This window comes from Crocodylus porosus, unplaced genomic scaffold (genome assembly GCF_001723895.1).
Source record: "Crocodylus porosus isolate Cpor-Errol unplaced genomic scaffold, CroPor_comp1, whole genome shotgun sequence".
Classification (NCBI taxonomy): Eukaryota; Metazoa; Chordata; order Crocodylia; family Crocodylidae; genus Crocodylus; species Crocodylus porosus.
In genome coordinates this window covers 72,969,939-72,990,827 of record NW_017728931.1, presented here as the reverse complement: position 1 = coordinate 72,990,827, position 20,889 = coordinate 72,969,939, and the positions used below count along the sequence as shown (strand labels likewise).

Here is a 20,889-nt window from a genome sequence, read left to right as displayed (position 1 = left end):
CCAGATTTGACCTGCAGGCTGGAGGTTGTCAACCACTATCTAAACTAGCCCTCTTGATCCAGGAATTCTCTTTGATATCTATACATAATTTTGGAAATGGTTAAAAATTAAAAATATTTTGAAGTGCACCCCAGCAACCCAGTGCAGAGTGGGTAAGGCCTAATTCTGCATTGAGAATGACACAGGCAAATCCCTGCATATGTAGGGCCACTCTGGAAATAAGCCAAGCAGTTCTTTATGTATGTGCAAAGTATAAGAGTTTAGTATGACCCTGTGGGTAGCATGCCTGTTGTACAGCCAGAAGGTTCAGGTCCCACAGCTGGATGTGTGTTCATATCCAGTGTTGAATCTGAACTGATTGGTAGAGCAGTACTGTGTTCTTTGAAGCACTGAGGGAGCAGACTGAGGAGGACTGTAATATAGGATACGTAACATATAGTCTAACCACTAGGGATCACGTTTTCAAAATTGCTAAGGCCCAGATTCACAAAGGGATTTAGGAACCATTGATTCCATTGATTTCAAGAAGGGAAATGGGATTCAAGCTTCCAAGTTATTCCATTTGAACCTTTTATGTTAAAGACCAGATATTTACAGGTGTTTAGGCACCTAATGGTGCAGGCAGGCACCTGCTGAGATTTTTCTAAAGTGCCTGTAACAGGGGGCCTTCTCAGTGCCAATTTAACTGTGGCCCACCCACCTGTTTCTGGGCTGACTGCCTGCCTTCTCGCCTGCCATGCCTTGTTGTCAATTAGTTAAATGATGTAATTAAGTGGGAGGCTGCCCATTTCCTGACCCAATGCCATGGGGTGCTATCTGCAGTTCCATTCCTCCCCTACACCGCAGCCCAAGCCTCACAGATGGCATCTTGATGTTATCATCATCACCAACCCCTGCACTGGGCCCCAGAATCCTCCTAATTGAACCCCACCTGTTTTCTTTTCCTCAGGTGGTCTCATCCACCTTCATACTGGGCAGCATAGCTCCCTGAACCACTTCCCCTTCGGGTGTGGTCCCCCTAGGACCTTTGGTTACTAGTCCTGGCCCAGCTCCAAGCCAGTTGGGACCCCAGGCCCTCAGCTCTTGGGCGTTCCTTGCTGTGGGTCCCTGGCCCTTTGACCCTTCCAGTCCTGGCCCTAGCATGGACCAGTCATGGGAAGTCCAGACAGCGTGGGTCTATGACCTTTTCTATCTCTCCGGGGATCTACCCTCCAGACCCTACAAAGGGGTAACCCATCCAGTTGTGGGGGCTACAGGTTAAGGCACCCCAACCCACCTATCACTGGGGTGGTAACTGGCCTGGCATTTCCTGGGGGCTCCTGCACCACTGAGAGCCCCACCAGGCCACCCACTCCTGGCACAGTGCAGTTTTAGGTCATGCCCAGGACCAGGAGCCTCCTGACCATCCCCTACAGCTCCTCTCTTATCTCCAGATGATATCAGCAGCCCTGCAGCCAGACAATGTTGTTGCCTAGCCTCCAGTATCAAAACTGCCCTGTTTATATGGGCAGCCGTAGGTTCAAAATGGCTGCCCTCATCAGGCACCTGGCAGCTGCTAGCTCCAGGCCCTTAAAGTGGCAGGCACAAACAGTGCCCTGCCACAGTGCCTCAGCTCCTAAATTCTCTTTGAAATCAGCAGGAGTTGATCATCTAGGCACTTTTGTAAAACTCATTCTGCTCCTATTTGCTTCTTTAGGCACCTAAATAGCTTTGAAATTCTACCCAGAAAGTTTCTAAGTACAAAATACATAGGAGTATTTACATGCATCAAGATGTGCACAGGTGATTGTGGGGTTTTTTAAAGCACCTAAATAAGTTAGGTGCCCACATCCTCTTAAGGTACTGACAGAAGTGAGGTTTTGTCACACAATCAGCTCCCTGAAGCCCTCTACAGCCATGGTGTGACAAAAGTGTATGTTTAAAAGTGGCCAATTGTGTGATAATCTGAACCCAAAGTGGAGTGCCTTCATTAACTGAGGTGGGGGCAGGGGGCTCCAATGCACTCACTCCACCCTTCAGCACAGGTTAGGCAAACCCCATTCCAAGCTCCTCTCCTCCTTTCTCCACACTCCACACTAGTTGGGCAGTGCTAGCAGAGAGAGCGCAGACATGCAGCCATTCCAAACTGGAGCTCAATTCCCCAAACACCTGGACCCAACAGCGAATATCTATTGGGTCTGGGGATTCACTGTAACTTACTGCATTTCCTGTGAAGCGCTGTGAGTTATAACGGGAACCTGCACCTCTCTCAGTGCCCTTAATTTCAAGGCAACCTTAGTTCTGGTTTGTAACTAACTTCTGAGTGCTTGATCTTACAAATTTAGTAATATCCTTTAATATAACTTTTGTGCATAAAATTTAACCAGATAATCCATCAATGATTTATTTTTTTATGCAAGACTCTCCAGTGTTTCCTAGGTGGTGTTCTGTCTGCAGACAAACAGTAGGCTGTGTCTCATAGGAAGCTGAATGCAGATTTACAAAGCACAATAACTGAATACTGACTAAGAAATCAGCAAAACCCCACCCACTGTAGTTAAACATGACTGCAGCATACAAAAGGCATCCAATGGATATAAGAATAGCATAGATCAGAAGTGGATTGTAATAATGCATCCAGTATATTATATCAGATAATGTCACTGTCATTGTAAATGCATTCCTTCTGAATGTACTATAGAATTCCCTATGAAAAAGAGAAGTAAAAACTGCCCTTGCACAAGTGTGCAATTAAAATAAATAATCATCAAAAATAGATCTTGTATGATACATGTAATAGAAACAGGTAGTATCCTCTGATTATTTTGTCACCCTTGCTTTTTTTTTTTTTGCTCCCTGTCTTCCTCCCTATCTCTTTTCATTGCTTCCTATGTTATATGCATAGGCTGACCATAGGGAAATCATCCAGGACACTGCACCTAAACCAGGATGTATGGTCACCCTATATATACAACTTAGTCCAGGTCTAAAACAAGATTTGTGTATGGCAGTCTTTCTCCAATAAAGACTGACAGTGATTTTAGTGGGATCCTCCATATGAGTAAGAGGCCAGACATGCAGCTTTTTTGTGTAATTTGGTCTTTATACTCTCAGGCATGGACTTTTCCCTTTTGATATGTCTGTAAGGTGCCAAACGCATCCAGGGATCTCTAGAAATTTATTACCAGTAATGCTCCCACAACTTCTTAGCGGAGGCTCTGATCTGTCTTCCCCTTAGATTTTCAAAGCTGACCAGCTGCCATGTCCTCACTGTGTTCCAGGTTTTGGGACCAGGTGCACAGCTGTTTCAAAAATGGCCAATTTGGATAAAATTGTTTATCCACAGGTTTGGATATCCCCCAAAACTTCCAGATAAATATGCTTACACTATGCCGCAAAGGAACGTGGGGTAGGAGGGGGAGCATATCTTCTCTTTGCTTCCCAAATTAATCATGGAATTAGATTATGTGCCATAAGGAGTATGCTGCTTTTTGAAAGAGAAGCAGTAATGACTGAAATGCCTAATTGAAATTTTTAGTATAACCTGATTCTTCTCTTCTCTAAAGCAACATAGATAATTCCCTAGAGGTACCACTGTGTATGAAAGAGAGGAGACAGCAGATCTAATCCTCTTAATGATCCTTTCAGGGCAATGTTTTTGTTCATTTATCTCCCCTGTATCGTAAAGTTGAGATGCATTTGTCCTTACATTTAATACAAAGTTTCAGTAATTTTTTAGAGTAATTCAGTCTTTCCTGAAGTGCCAGCACATTCTGTACAGAATGTGTTCAACATAGAGACACAACACATTTTGGGGAGGTTCAAGGGCAAAGAATGTGCTTCCAATAGCTCAGTATGTGCAAAGGGTCCCACTGAGCCTTCCCAGAGCTGGCATCTAATCCTGGGGGTCAAAAGAGGAGACAGAACTACTTTAATGATGACTGTGTTGTTTTTATGGCAAGACATAATGTGAATTACTTCACTTTATTCTTCGACTGCCATCAAGCTCCTGATGATTGCATGTGTGTTAACTGACTAAAACACAGCATGAGCAGCTAAAAGTATAATTCTGCTGTTAGTGTTATAGGGCAAGCACAATCTCTGGCTCTACACTTGTAAGGTGAAGTGCTGAGTTTATGCAACTTGAATTGCAGCCAGTGGAAGTTAGGAACGCTCATCACTTTTCAAAATAGCTCCCAAGGGCCCTTAACAAACATGGTTGCTGCAACAGGAGTCAGCTTGTCCAGTTTTTTAAACTGAACATCTTGGGATGGGCTTCACATGGCCTTGTTGCACACTAATTTCAGGCAGCTCCTGGAGCCCTTAATCACTGGATTTTCCACACGTTAATACCTGAAACTAGTTTTAAGCACTTTAGGCAGCTCAAAGTTATACCACTCCAGGGCAGATTTATCTTTGATCCATATTTCCCAGCTCACGTTCCATTAATGTGGCCATTCCCCACAGATGAGCCACCCAAGTTGAAGTCCTCCACCATCCCAGGGTTCAGTGTCTCCTCCCTCACCCTCCTGTTCTGCATGGACAGACTTTCCACCCTCTGAACTCTACTGCTCAAGGGACAGTTCTGGCACCAAAGCCGTCTTCCCCTCCTGCCCCTGCAGGGTGTGACTTTCCCACTCCCAGGGATACAACCCCATGCAAAATAGTCTGCAAAGCACATGCCAGCTGAGCAGGTCTCAGGGCACAGATGGGTCCAGGAATGGGGTCTAGGGAGGTGAGGGGGGAACAAGATAGGAGGCTGTATTGGGTCCCTGTGATCTGGGGCTTCCTTCCCAGGACAGGGGAAGTAACTACCCCAAAAGTGCATTCCATTTTTTATCCCTAATTTGTTGAAAAAATACTGAACCTGATTAAAAATAACGTATTTCCTTCTTTGTTCTCACAGCAAGAGAAGTTGGGTGATATCTGTTTCTCCCTTCGCTATGTGCCTACTGCTGGCAAGCTGACTGTCGTCATTCTAGAAGCGAAGAATCTGAAAAAGATGGACGTTGGTGGCTTATCAGGTTAGTTTATGAAAGTCTGCCTGTAGCAGAGACTGTTCATCTGTCAGGCAGAGGAACTGCTTTTTCATAACAGCTCTCTCCCTTTGAAAGATAAGTAATCTTGCTCATATTCTAAAATGAATTTTGCACTTGCTCAGTCACTGAATGGCTGTGTGCATGAGAGCCCATGTGTAACTAAGAGTATTGCATTATGTATTGCATATGGGACCTAGACAAGAATTAAAAGACCTGAAGAATTAAATGGTCAGATGACATTGCAACTCACTGTAATTTCACCCTTTTCTGGTGCATGGAGATAAAAAATGGATTATTTAAGGGGGAAGGGGGAAAGGGGCAATATGAATGCGCTTTGTATTATCTTCTAATCTCCCAAACCTCATAAGTAAACAGCAACACTCAGCAATACACAAATACTGCATTTTTCAAGTATTTACAACAGGTCACTGTACTGAAGGTAGCAGGTGACTGTTTTATATTTCAAAGGCAGGATTGTGTCTGGCAGATGCACGAGTGCAGGAGGGACACAGGGAAATTTTTCCATTTTTTCCTCTCCTCCATGTGATGGACAATCAAAATGTTAGATTTGAACCTGTGGGAGTAGATGGATTGCTTTCTTCATGTAACTTAAGCCCACAATCTCCTAAAAAGTTTGCAAAAACTATAGACCCAACTTCCCCTCCATACCAGTCTCCAACATTTTGAGTTGCAGTCTTACATTCTCCTAACAGATAATTCAGTCTGAGCAAGGATTATGTCTCTGTGAAGCACAGTCCATCCCCAAAATGCCCTGGTGCTGCACATTGACTTCTGTGCCCAACCATGTTTAAAATACAGAATCTAGTACTTCTCAAGGAGAACAGTGTATAAATTAGAAATTAGCTTAAATCAAATTACCTGCTATTAAATAGTACATATTTTACAAGGAGATACTTGTTTTATTTACTTCATGTTTAGGAGAAACTGTTGGTGCTCATCTGTTTATACAGGTTCAATGGGAATGAGGTTGTTTCTAAAAGTAACTCCAAAAATGGAAACCTTAGTGCTATTAATAATAATAAGAGAGCACTGGAGAGTATGCCATGGGAATGATCTCTAATTTACGACAAGATGATAGACTAAATGAACTGTCAGATTTTGGGTCTGTCTTGTCTGTAAATCTGTTAGTAGGTACAAATGCCAAGACATTAATATAGAATCAGGAACTTCCTCAAAGTTTATCTGGACCAAATATTTACTGCATTTAAGGAACCTCACAAAGTGAGGAGCTGCAAGTTCCTCACAGACTACTGTACTCTTGGTTTAATCTAGGATTTTAAAAAGGGGGGGGTGCAGATGGTGTGATACATCATCAAAAAACCACAGCATATTTTTCTTCAGTTAAAAAGAAACTAGAGGCTTTACTAATATGCTAGGTGCCTAAGGTTATATTGTTCAGTTTAAGATCAAAGCAAAAACAAATATAATTTTATTAGAATGTGCATTAATTTGCTATATCATATATTATGTATTAAAAAACCACAACAAACTAGGCCAAAATAATCAAAAGATGTTGCTTCATTAGTCCTGTTGTCATTAGAGTGAAATGTTTATCTCTTTCATAAAACAAAATGTAGCCTTCTTCAGCATCTTGACAGTGCAGCCAGTGCTTCACTAAAAGTTATTTCCACACCTCAGTTAATGTTCATCGGAGTTAACATTTCCATACCTGAGTTTAAAGGCAATTCTTGGACTTATGACAAAATTGGTTCCTGAAAACTGTGTCTTAAGTCAAAATGTTGCAACTCGGCACCTATTTTATAACAATGTTATAAATAGGGGATTGGTTCCTGAAACAAGGCTCTATACCCTATTTTCACCAAAAATAACCCAGAATTTTGTAGTCAGTCAATTATAAATGAGTAATAAAGCTACATTAATGTATTTATAATGTAAATAGCAATCATATTGATTTGGAAGGACTTCTTTGAGGTGACTTTACTGAACTTTTTGAAGGGCTTTTGGCTGGAGTCTTCTTAGGAGTCTTGACTGCAGGTTTTTCTACAGTCTTGTCTGCTTTCTTAAAGAAAGTGTCCAAGGAAGTTTGGACAAATGTTCTCCAGGGAGTTGGGTGACACAGCAAACTTGTTCGCTGGTGTGGTATCACATCAGATCATGTGTTGTAAAATTGAAACTGACATCAGAAAGTTGGAACAGGGTGTCAATTTATAAATGTTGTAAGTGCAAAATGTTGTAACTCAAAACGTTGCAAGTTGAGGACTGCCTGTATGTTTTTAGCTAGATTTAAAACAAATCTGAAGAGCTGTAAAATAGGAACTGGATTACAGAAGAAAAGATAGCTTGATTAGTGGAACATTAAGACCATTATAATGGAGAGAGAGTCATTAACACTTGTGGAATGAAGAGTTTAGAAGAATCAGGTATTTTATAATGAGACATCACTTTAATTGACTCTCTCACTACTGCCTGAAATAGAAATTCTGATGGTACCTCCAGGCAATTTGTTTTAAACTTCAGGTGGACCAGGAATGAAAGGAGGGTGCAATTGTTCAACTGCAGTTGCACCCTCATTGTACTACTTTTTTACTTTTGGTAAGCTTAGTTGCTTGAGTTTCCAAAGTCTTTTGGTACAAGGCAATTGATATCCAATCATTCTTGTCAGTCTCTTCTGAATAAATTTCTAGTCTTTTAGCATCTGATTTGAAATGTGAAGACAGAGCTAGGAATGGTCTTTCCAATGTGTTCTTCAGTACTAATTGCAAGTATATGCTATCAAGCATCTTCTTTAAATCTTATGTTGTTGTGTTCTAATGGATGATCAGATTCATATCATGGGTGGGGTGGGGGCAAGTTGTAGCATAGTCTTCTGATTAAAGCTTGGCACTGAGAGCCAGGATGTGTATTCTAGTCCAGGCTGCACAACAAATTTACTCATATTGGAGTAGGATTACTAAACTGAGTAATTGCATTGGAACAATACAATTACTCAGTTTAGTAATCCTACTCCAATATGAGTAAATAGGACAATCCATGCAAGAAGGCATGTGCCTTGGCTCCTTCATTTGTTTAAAGAGAAAAGGGGAGATGTAGGTAGAGGGGAGAACAGTGATTCCAAACAATCGTTCTGTAAATTTACACACAGTAATGAATTAAAAGCAAACTTCAAATGGAAGATATAAATAATACCTTAGAATGTGAGTATGCAGGTAACTAAAGGGACAAATGCTCAGGGCATTTAAAAACATTTGTAAGGGGAATTTAGCTTCTGCACTCTTTTTTGGGACCGTGTCCTTTAAAATACATGATAACCTCTCAGAAGCAAACAAACCCAACTGGTTCCAGCAGCTCTAGTAGGAATGTAGAAGTCACTGCTAGAAAGGATTGGCTGTGCAAATATGAATGTCTTGCTTAGCCTATTTACTTGGAGCCTTTTAGAACATGGTACTTAATTTTGGAGTGAGCTCTTTAAGGTTCTACAAAAAAATTAAATAAAAAATTATCAAGATCAAAGATGGCAGTTAATTATATTCCTCCAAGCTTTTGATTATTGTCAGTTTTCAAGCCATACTTTGAGATCTCCTACAAACAGCATTTAGTTTGGCTGATACTCATAAGTGGTAGTGAATACAAAGTTTCTGATATAAAAGAACTAGAGCTGCAATAATGTTGTTTTAAATATATCCTATCAAGCATCTTGATAGCAGGGAATCTCTCTCTCTCAAATAAATTGTGCAGGGGCAACTTCCAAAACAAGCTCCAGGTCCTACCACCATTACTCTTGTTTTTTTTTCATATCTTCCCTACTATTCTCAAAGGAAGTTATTAGTCAATGTAAGCAAGCATAGCAGGATTTGATCCCAACAAATAGAAGGTAACCTCAGTACAAGTTTAGTATTTTTCCCCCAACAGCAAAAATTGTTTTTCATTTGCTAAAACTGAAAGTTGTGCCTCACCGTGGAGGTGGAAGAATGTGAGCAATCAGTACAATTGCAAATTGAACATTACCAACGTTCTGAAAAGCACTTACTGTCATCAGGAGGAGGCCATTAACAGGAGTTGGAAATGATGTAGGTGTCACACAAGGAAAAAAAAGAATCTTAAAACTTGGTTTAAAAAAGGAAAAAATGATGCTATGATTCAAGTTAGGAACATCTTTTTGGGCGCTTCCAGATTTGGAAAAAAACAAAAAAGTGCTTTACTTTCAGCTTAGCGCGCCCCATGCCAAGCATAGTGCAGGCCCAAAAGAGGCATCAAGTTAGTTTGATCCAGCTAGCCTAATATCTGTTTAGATCAGATGTTTCAGCGGGGCTTTTTGGCACTTTTATCTAATAGCTGATTAAACAGCTTTAGATTAAAGTGTCAAAAAGACCCGCTGAAGCACCCAATTTATGCAGACAGTGGGGAGCCGGGTCAAACTAATGCACTGCCTCTTCTGGTAAAGCACTGGTTTGGGTTTTTTATCCACATCTGTCAGTGCTTTCCAGTGGCGATGCTTAGGGGTGCACAGGGGTGTATGTGCACCCTCTGAAAGTGCCGGTGCACCCCCTGAGCAGCCATGCTTGCCACTTAAATGATGGGTGGGGGGGGCAGGCAGGAACACCAGTGACCCCCCTGCAAGCACTGACCGTGGAACGGAGCACCATGGCACTCCCAGAACCAGCCACAGCCACTTCCGGAAGCAGCCGCATTGATCGGCTCTCTCAGGATCAGCCACACGACAGGGGGGACTCCCCTGGTCAATGGGCTTGGCCACGGGGGGGGAGGGCACCTCCCTGGTCACTGACTGATCACAGGGGGGGCATCCCCAACTAAGGCAGCACCAGTTATCCATGGTGCCTTCTGTTATCCCTTCCTGTTTGGGAAAGGGGGCCAGCAAAGGAGAATGTAGGAAAGGGATGCAGCATTATTTTACACCTGATCTTTTCTAGAAGAGTTTAACTGCATTGCATCCACAAAGAAGAAGGAGAGAAACCCCTGAAGGAATTCTGACATAGGCCTTCTGGGCTACCTTTACTACATGGAGAAATTAGGCAGTCTGTTTTCTCCCAGTGCTGCCCCACACCTCTTGGGCACTCCTGCTATTCTTGGTATTCAGCAGGCAACCCCTATACTGAAGCACTATTGTTCCCCAGCCAGCCCCATCAGCATCTACCCATACATGGTAAATAATGCCGCCACAGTATAGTACTTGTATTTACAAGTATTAGCCTACAGCGGCATTTATTAGTTTACTGCAACCTAATAGGGCCTTACCTGTAGATACTTGTACTTGTAGAGACTTTACTGCAAAGCTAATTAAGCAGCTCGTCAAACAAATGTCTCATGTAGATGCGCCCAGTTAAGCTTCCTGTTGTAGTTAGTAGGATTTGAACGTACTATAATTTAAACATATGCTTAAGTGTGAATTTGGCTGGGGCTTAAATAGCATTCTTAGTACATTTCCTTATAGTTCTGGATTGTAATACTAGTGATATTTTATACTTCATAGTCAATTTGAACATTTAATTATTACTGTAGTTGCAAAAACGAGCCTCTTAAGTCCAGTGTTTTGAAGTTCTCCACAAATTGTAGGCAAACTAAAAGCAGGCAGAAATTACTTCAGAAACAGACAATAAAAGACAACACCCTAATCATCAGATTCATTAGATTCCTTGTAACAAGCCCACATCATGCATTTAAGCAGTAAACTTCCAGGTCTTGAACTTAATCACATAATCAGGCAGCAACTAAAGTAAACTTTGGCTTGAAAACTTGAGCTGCTCAGCCTGAGCTCATCAAGTCAGCAGAACAAGTGTGAATTACTACCCTTGGTAAACAAGGGCCTCTGGCAAACAACTAAGCACGTTTTAAAATGACATTTTAATTATTTAAATTATTTTCAAATGCATGTTTAATGAATCCAACATCTGGCAGGTGTTAGGTGGACACATTGGCTATGGAAAGATTTTCTTTGTTCAGTATGGCTTCGCTTCAGGGTTTTATAGGTAAAAATGCCAAAAGTGCTTCTTTGTGCTAATGAAGGTCAATGAGATTCAGGCTCCTATGTTGCCTCGAAACACCTAAAATCTGCACATATGTTTGACAAGTAGGAAAGATTTCGAAACTGCCTTGCCATTCAGTACTGCCCTGCAGATCATAATATGACCTGTGGTTTATAAACATGGACCCAAATTTACAATTCTCTCCATTCCCATACAAAAGCAGGAACTACCTACAGTCCTCCAGTATAGATTTCCTAGCAGCAGGATGGATTCCTTTAAATCAAAGTGATCTAAATCACTAATTTTTAATCCTGATTTCAAATCAGCAAGCAGGATCCCTTGTCTCAAATGGTCTATTTAATCTTGTTTTGCAGAGGATTTTATTTTCTCTCTGTTAGGTAGCCATTAAAGCATGCTAATTTGCAACTAAAACAGCCCTTACACTAAATTTAGCATTTCATATTCCTAACTAAAAGGATTCACTATACCTGTATGCATGTAGTTAAACAATTCCGTAATTTAACCCAAATTCATTCACAATCTAAATGTTTATTCTCTTTTGTGTTTTAGATTTGAATGAAAGGACACTTTCCTCCTTTTTTAACTCCCAACTTTAAAAGAACAAGGCATTGATGAATTGAATCTGTTGAGTAATTGAAATGAAGACAATATTCTCTCTGAACTTTCAGAAGAGACTACTGCTGTTTAGCCCTCAGCAAATCCTGATGACAGATGTTTAGCCAGTGTCTTCCACTTGTTCAACAATCTGAATTTCTTTCAGGCTTTGGCAGCAAATGCATGCTTCCAGCACAGGGCTTTTTATGATTACAATTATTGTAATCATTTATAGTAAGTATAGCCCATAACATAGCTTGTTATCATCTTAAATAGGTTCATTTTTAAGGGGAAAAAATGCACTTCATGGAGATGAAAAAATATTTTAGTTAAAAAAGGTTTTATAAATCTTATTCTTTAAAAAAACAACTTTATGCACTCCACCTAGCAAAAGTAAAGTCTGTGTGGCAAGTTTCTCTGACACCCCTGTCGTCTGAGTATACTTACTGGCTGCAGCATGCTGCATTAAGTACTCCCTTGGAAACTGTTGCTGGGTGATATAAATTATGGTAGACCCTAAAGTGTTGTCATCTATACTAGGATCAAGGCTTGCAGAGGAATTGGAAAGAAAACAAAGTTGTAATTGGATCCCTGATGGACGTATGCTTCCCCTCTGCTAAAGCAAACAGATCCTGGCATAGCAGAGAATAGTCCATAAGCCAGTCCATTGTATTTGAAAGCTAATCTCAATATTTATGGATTATAAATAGAAAATGCACTTAGATTTTCAGTACCTTTTTGTCTGGAAAGCAAATATTATAAACCAAAGGCATCCCCAGGGACCAAATTATATTACAGCAGACATAAAGCAACAGTTTTCTGCAATTAGAAATCTATTTTAAACAACACATTCACATTCAGAAATGCTTTGTGTTATGTCTTATAAAAGAATGTCACTGAAAAGAAAAGAATAGAGGGAGAATTTTTAAAGAGATAGTGAATGCTCATGAATTATGCAAGTTAGAACTTTCATTTTAATAACTTCATTAAGGCATAAGAAACCTTAAAAGCCAGCTAAACATGAATATAATATTATGGAAAGGGAAATACATTATGAATGCGCTGACCTTGCTACAAGCCATACTGAAAGAATAATTCAATAAACATTGTGGGGAAAGAACAGCTTTATTAAAGGGCAGAATAAACAATAAATGGCAAGCACCACAACAGCTACATACCCAATTATTCTAATCTCCTAAAATCACCTCCTCTGATCAGTGCCAGAAGGTATAGAAGCAACCCAGCTATCCTGGGTTTTACTAACACCCACCATATTGGACTCTATGCTGTAACTCACTGTTTGGCAGAAACCCAGGTAAAATATGAATACAGCCGAAACAATTATCTCAATCTCCCTTAGTTGCTTGATGTCTGGTAAATGCTGTTTGAATCTGAGCACTTGCACTGGAGATAGGATCAAATGAAAATGGCCAGGTGTGTCACTTTTTCAGCACCTTATTGAAGTTCTCTCTCCTGCAGTCATCAGGATATCACCTGATGATGTCTTCCCTGCCATTATGTAGGCAGGAATTTTGTCTGATCCAGGACTTTCCCTGATCTGCCACAGCTGAGTTAGTGCTATTACCAAGTGCTAGCGGGGTCTAACAGAACTGGTCCCTCCAATCCTACTTAGTTCCATTACTTTCAACTGATCATCTTCCCCAGGTGGAGAATTGAGAAAGCTTAAAAAGATTCAACATTTGTACAGCTAATGACATCCACACTGCAACACAATTAGAAATCTGAAATTAGCCCTGGGAATGCCTCACAATTAAAAACCTCATTATTTCAGGGGCTGTGGCACCTAAGGTTTCAAAGATGTTTTCCTCCTGGGTACATTATTTTACAATTGCCCATACTGGAGTATTTTTGTACTGTTAATGGAGCCATCATCTGCTACAGGCTACTGTTCACAACAGCATATGAATCAATATGGACCATCAAATACAGTAATTCTTATGAGGAAGAAACATTATTTCAGCAAAGTCAAATAGTTCTGCTGTTTCTTCGACTATGCTTAGGGTGAGAAAAGATGCAAGAATGCTCTGACACCTGTAACCATTGCTCTCAGAAGTTTGAAACAAGCTCTTTTGTACAAAAAATATGTATATGTGAATTCAGAATTCATATACAGTAGCCATTTGAACAGCTCCTTGATTTGAGAAGAGGAAGAGAGTTAATTATGTAGGAAAATCCCCTTACTAATACACTTTGAGCAAGGGTAGATTGGATCAGCAATCAACGAAGTGAGTCCTGTCAGCAATTAATAATCGACTAACTGTTCGCTGACAGGACTCACCATGTTGATTGCTGATCCAATGTTACTTAGACCCTACTAAAATTGGAGAGCAGGAAGATATATTTCCTCTTCCAGGCGCTAATTCAACCATCTTTCCAATACCCATTTTCAAAAATTACCTTAAAGCATTTTCTAAACTTTGTATTTTTGCTTAAATTGTATTTTTTTTATTTAAAAATTCAGTGCCCTGGACATGTATGAAGGCTATATAAATATAACATATAACTTTTTATGGAAAATGAGGTGGTTAATTCCCAGGGTTTTGTGAACTCTACAAGAGCATCATAACAACAGAAGCAGCTGGGAAATAGATTTACAAATGCTGCAGATTCAAAAATACTGTAGCTAGTGCTGCAGTCCTGGAGTCCTTGGGGCAATTAGTCAAACAGAGTTGCACACAGGCTCTCCAGCAGGTTTAATTTATTTTTAATAATGTTGAAAGCTGTTGCACTTGAAATGCTGACTGAAAAGCTGCTGCCTGTTTGTTTTATTACAGTCAAGAAGAAACAGTTTAAAAATGGGAGCCTAAATTTAGAAAAGAACCAGCATAAAAAACATCTGCTTAAAGAGATCTTTCAGACCTACACTTAAATTTTAACAGAAGCTTGAAACATTTAGGATTTTTTTAGAATCCTTTAAATTCCTGATAAGTAGAGCAGCACAAAACAATTATTAATATTTCTGTGCAAATGAAGTTCTGGGGAACCTATTATTTTCTGGTAGAGGAAGACAGAAAACCTGACCATTTATTACATGCATTTCACATGCATCTTTTCTTGACTAAACCCTGAGTAGGCAGGGCAGGTGATTAGTGTCTTTTCTTTTGTGCATGGTTGCAATGTATTGGTTTCTTGTTCTGTTTCCAGGAGGGTAACTACTGTGTGTGTGTGTGTGTGTGTGTGTGTGTGTGTGTGTGTGTGCGCGCGCGCACGCGCGCGTGCATGCATGTGCATATGTGCATGCGTGGGCACATGTGTGTGCATCTCAAAAAGAAAAAAAACATAAATTTAGATCCTTTATTCTGAATCCCCATTGTAGTTAGTGGGAGTTTACTGTGACAGCAACTACATGATAATACACTTACAGCTTATAAAAATTAATGGTTTTTCACCCATTCATTGCTAGTTTGTATAAAAATGATAGGAAATCAGGTTAAATATTCCTGTTTCTCTGCCACTATTACTAGTTTAGACACATACTCAATCAGAATGATGGTTGTTTATCGGTTGAGTGACTGGTATAAAGTCATCTTTCAAGCAATGCAGGGAAAATGTGCACCTGTCACATGGCAGGTTCTCCCTCAATAGCTGTGAGATTAGATCACTAAACAAATATAAAACAGCATTGTCCCTCATTTCAAGACATAGATAAGTCCAAATCACAGCTCTCTGTTTCCAAGGTTAAACAAAGATATACATGACATCCTTTGCTTCTTTTTTTTTTTCCTTACTATAAATGTCCCCTTTTGGGGGACATTAAGAGAGCTACACAATGTCTTCTTTGTTGAGTCCAGGCACCCTTCCTGCAGTTCCCCTATGAATATCAGCTGGATTCTGTAAAGTATCAAACCTCATTGGCATTCTCTTAGCAACTTCACTTCTCCTGGCTTGATTCCGTAACAATCCAGACATGACAAGGAAACAAAAATGTTGTGAGTCTTAGGAAGCCAAAATATAAAATTGTTGTTTGCTTCATCCCAAGTAGGTTGCTGGTAGAGATGAAACAACAAAGGATATCATTAACTCACAGTATGACTTGATTACTCTTCTTCTAATATAGCTGAAAAATCTCAGGCTCTTCTTCCAGATGTTCTCAACCTAAATCTTATGTGTGGTAGGGGGGGAAAAACTTAGCATAGCTCATCAAGGAAGTAAGTTACTTTATGTGCATTCACCTGGACTTCCTCAGCACTTAAAAGAGGAACACTGGGGGCTGGGCCAGAGGTTACTAACCAATGGAAATAAAAATATCTCTATGTTGAATTTGAAGATCTGGTATTTGTTTAGAGCATGATTAGTGGACTATCAAAATGGACTGGGTAATGTCTATGGCTGGCTGCTCCATTGGGGCTAGTTTTCAGTTGCTTGGCTTCTTATGTAAAGCTAAGAAGTTTTCTATGAAACAACAAATATTTTGGTACCTTGTAATTTGAACATTAACTATTGGGTCTACTACTTCATATAAGCCATACAGCATTAAGTAAATGTAAAACTCCAAGACATTTAGCCTCTTCCAAGAATCTCATGTTTGCCTTTAGCAACTGGGAAACATTTGCACAAGCAAGTGCAGTGGAAAGATGGCAAAAAGGGTTAAATTAAAATAAATTATAGTCATTCTCCCTGTTCTGATTAGAAAAACTAGGACTCTTTAGATACTTTAAAAAGAAAAATAGCACAAGAAAATATCCAGTTTTCATATGCAGATATATCTTTCAAGCAATGCAATGGTGATGAAATATTTTATAGTCATTTGAATAATCACTTGGTATAAACAAATCTGGACTAAGATTTTTAAACTGCAAGGCCTAAGATAGTCACAAACTGGGGTAATATACCCAGTAAGTGGCAGATTCCCCCCAGGATGAATCAAGGCTAAATCAACATTGATTTAGATACATTGGCATATGGCTTATTAATCCTGATGATCTTTCTAGATCTTTCAGCAGCTTTTCATACAGTTGACCATGAAGTGTTGATAAAGTGTTTACATGACCTGAATCTGTTCCTTGCATGGAGGACCTAGAGGGTGGTGATGGGTGAGTACTCATGCCTGCTCAGGAACTTGTTTTCTGTTCTTCTACTGTGGAGTCTCCCCAGGCTCCACCTTCTCACCATTCTGTTCAATGCATATACAGTAGAACCCCGTTTTACGCAAATTCAACTTGCCCAAATCTTGCATTTACACAAATTAATATTAACAGCTAAGCAGAAAAATGCACCCTGAGATGCGCGTCATTCGTGTATATACATGAGATGCGCAGACTGAGTCAAATGAAGTTACACACAGCTTGGGTTCCCAAGCAGGATTCTGGATTCAGGATTCAGCCTCAGTGTTGCCAGTGTGTTCAAGATGAGTGCTTCTAATACTGATTCTAATACTGATTCTACAAGTGCTTCCACCTCTACAAGGAAAAGAAAAGCTATAACTTTGGAAAAAAAACTTGAAGTTGTGAAGAGGTACAAAAGAGATGAGAAGACAAAGGAAATTAGGTGTGCTACAGGGCTCAGTGAGTCAACTCTCCATACAATTAGGGACAATGCAGAGAAAAGGGGTCCTGTAAGACTGCTACATGTTTATCTACTGCCCATGTTTCATTGACAAGGTCGGCTATTGTGGAGAAAATGGAATGCATATTGACAACATGGATTGAGCACAAGAATCAAGAACATGTGCTGCTTTCGACCCAGGTGATTCAAGCAAAGGCACGCAGCATTTATGAAGTGTTAAAACATGATGATCCTGAAGCCAAGCCATTAAATGCAAGTGCCAGTTGGTTTGATAGCTTTTATCATGGATTTCATAATCTGAAACTGACAGACGAAGCAGCAACTGCTGATAAAAATGCTGAAGATACATTTCCTTCAATCCTACAGGCTGCCACTGACAAAGGAAGCTACTATCCAAGGCAAGTTTTCAACTTGGATGAAAGCGGACTCTTCTGGAAATGGATGCTAAGTTGCACGTTTATCTCAGTCAAGGAGAGAACTGCCCCTGGGTTCAAGGCCATGAAGGATCGCTGCACACTGCTGCTCGGAGTGAATGTAGCTGGCAACTTCAAGCTCAAACCCTCGATGGTTTACCATGCCGAAAACCCTCAGGCTTAAGGGTTATGCAAAGGGACACCTGCCTGTTTCTTGGAGAGCCAACCAGAAAGGATGGGTTACTGGATCATTGTTTGAAGATTATTTTTCCAGTCTGGTGCATTTGGAATTGAGGGCTTATTGTGACAGGCAAAATCTGCCTTTCAGAATTCTACTGGTTCTTGATAATGCTCCAGGACACCTACAAGCCTTGACGACCTCAATGAGAACATTAAGGTGCTGTTCTTGCCACCAAACAGAATGTCGCTCATCCAGCCCATGGATCAGGGCATTATTCGAGCTTTCAAAAGCTATTACCTACAGAGGACCTTCAAGAAGCTTATCAATGAGACAGAGTCAAAAGAAAAGTCAAAGGTCAAAGAATTTTAAAAGGCAGTTAACATCAAGATAGCCATAGACATCATCAGAGATTCCTGGAATGCCTTAATGGAGTCTGGAAAAACATCTGGCCTGCTGTTGTTAATGATTTCTGAGGCTTTGCTGCTGATGAATTTATCAGTGATGTAAGGCACGAGATCATTGAGAGGCTAAGAGTGTGAGCTTTGAGCAGGTTGATGAGAAAAACATGGCTGAGCTAGCTGCTTGATTCCCATAGGAAGGAACTCTCAAACGAGGATCTTCTTGAGCTGGATAGGGAGCACCATGAAGAGGAAGAGCCCATGGAGGAAAATGAAAGGCCCTCCCCACAAGTTCTCATGATGAAAGGCATGGCTGATGCATTCAAACTTTTGGATGGTTACCTAGCCTTCTTTGACAAAAATGACCCCAATCGTGAAAGGAGTGCTAAGGTTGCCAGGCTGATGAAGGAAGCTAATGCCTGCTACACAGAGCTTTACAAGGAGAAGTGGCGCTGCAGTCTTCCTTGGACAAGTTCTTCAGGAAGTGGGACAGCACTACCTTGACTCAATCAACTGACTCTCAGCCCTCCACTTCTTGGGGAGAACCAGCCACTTCTGGGGGACAGATATCACCGCCATCTTCTGATGTGTTCAACCTGGATAAAGACTTGGTTCCCCATTGATGGATGGATTGAAGATTGTTGCATGTCCATTTTGTATTATTTTATTATTTTACTTATAATGTAAATAAATAAATATGTTTACAATGTGTTTTTGTAACATTTTTTGTAAAAAAAGCATTGGTTGAAAAATGTTGTATTTGGTGCCTTTGGTGTCATAAATGTGAGGTCCAAGAAACGCAACCCCTCACTTTTCTATTATTTCCTATGGAAAATTCACCTCGAGTTGCATGAATTTACAATACATGAGGTTTCTCAGGAATGCAATATATGCATAAGTTGGGGTTCTACTGTATGAGGGCCACCTCCTGGGCAAATCTATGCAGAAATTTGGAGAGAGGTGACATCAGCATACTGATGGCTCTGTCTTTCCTTCTCACCTGATTCAGGACCCACAGTCTTGATCCCTTCCCAGTGCCTGGTTGCAGTTGGGGTTTGGGTGTGGGTAAACCATGAGCTGAAACCAGACAAGACAGAAGTGATGGGAAGTGGACAGACCACTGAAATGATTGGGACATTTATAATTGATGGGGTTCAGCCTTCTCTTGCCACTGAGGTATATAACCTTGGGGTATTTCTGGACCTTCTACAGCACCTGGATCCTCAGGTGGCAGTGGTGCCTAGAAGCACCTTTCACCAATTCCATCAGTTGAGAAGGCAGTGACCTTTTCTTTCGGATTCAGATCTGGCCACTATCATCCATGCCTTTGTCACCTCAAGGCTATCACCATCAAAGCTCATCCAGAAGCTGCAGCTGTTGCAGAACATGGCAGTCTATCTTCTGATTCAGTGGATTGCCATGAGCATATATCTCTAACTCTCCAGACTCTGCACTGGTTTCTGTGTGAACTTGGAGGTGCTGATTTGGACCTGTAAGGCACTAAACAGTCTGTGCTATATTTACATGAAGGACTCCCTTCCCTCTTATGTTCCATCACGATCCATAAAGTCTGTCAAAAGCAACTTCTTGCACCAAGTCTGCCTGCTGAAAATGCATGGGAGGTTATTCTTGTCAGCTGCCCTTCAACACTGGAATATCCTCTCCTCCCAGAAGTCTGCCAGAGTGTGAACCCTGCACCACTGGAAGCACTGTAAGATCTTCTATTTAGCAGGCATTTAGCAAGCAATCCAGTAAGCTAGGTTGGGATAGTGTTTGGGGGATTCTGTTTTATGTTGATACTCTGTTTGCTTCTATAAATTGCTTTGGTCTCTTGCTTTGTTCTTTTGTGCATTCTCCTGTGTTATGCATTGCTTTGTTCTCTTACTGATCCTTTCTTGGGAAGGGCAGCATATAAATCTATTAAGTAAATAGGGCTGTTGTCACCTGTAGAAAGTAGAAAGGTTGACAAAGATCAGATAGATTGAAATGAGCATTAAAATCATTGTCTGTATTTATTCCATAGTGTTTAATGTCTAGTTTTTTTGTTCTCAGACCCAACTTCTGAAGGTGTTTTGTAAATTTTCCTTGAGCATGGAGATTGTGAGGTTGAAAAGGGAGTGACTGTTCTGTGAAAAGTTTTCTTCTACCAGTGCTTGTGTGCATGTGTCTCTTTTTTTCTGTGAGAATTCCTTCTGGCATTTAGTTTCAGCTACATTGTTTCCATGAGGCGTTTGGTGTGCTGGATAAGAAATATCAGGTTTTGTGATAGACATATATAGGATCCCTGGATCCTGATGGTTTTATTGTAGAAAGAGTTTATCATCGTGGCAGTGGAAATGTATTGATAGTTTTTTCAGGATTGTGTCCCATTTGGGTCTAATGAGCACTGGGGTGTGCTTAAAATGATGTGTGGGGTGAGGTTTGGTCCAATATAAGACATCACCAAAAGAATCCCTGTCTCTTGCATATTTCTGGGACCATCATTGCTATAACAAGACTCTCAGCCCAATTTGAACATTTAAAGTAATGGATAATTATTTTGCTACAGTTAAAGAGGAATGAAGCATACAATATCTTTTGTGTACTCTATAAAAATATTATATATTGAGGACTGGAAGAGGGCCAACGTGGTCCCCATCTTCAAAAAAGGCAGGAAGAAGGACCCGGGAAACTATAGGCTGGTTAGTCTCACCTCGATCCTAGGCAAGCTGTTCGAGAAAATTATGCTGGCACACATCCAGGAGGGGCCAGCAGGAGACTGCATGCTTAGGGGCA

At 40.5% G+C, this 20,889-nt stretch overlaps 1 protein-coding gene across 11 annotated transcripts in view; it reads left to right on the top strand.

Annotated features, from left to right (window-relative positions):
* The window catches only part of SYT1 (synaptotagmin 1), a 542,326-nt gene that overhangs the window by 449,714 nt on the left and 71,723 nt on the right, over positions 1-20,889 (top strand). For all 11 annotated transcript variants that reach the window (XM_019543164.1, XM_019543160.1, XM_019543161.1 and 8 more), the window contains one exon: positions 4,886-5,003. In XM_019543164.1, coding sequence (XP_019398709.1) covers positions 4,886-5,003 — 118 coding nt within the window. The remainder of the gene's footprint in view (positions 1-4,885; positions 5,004-20,889) is intronic.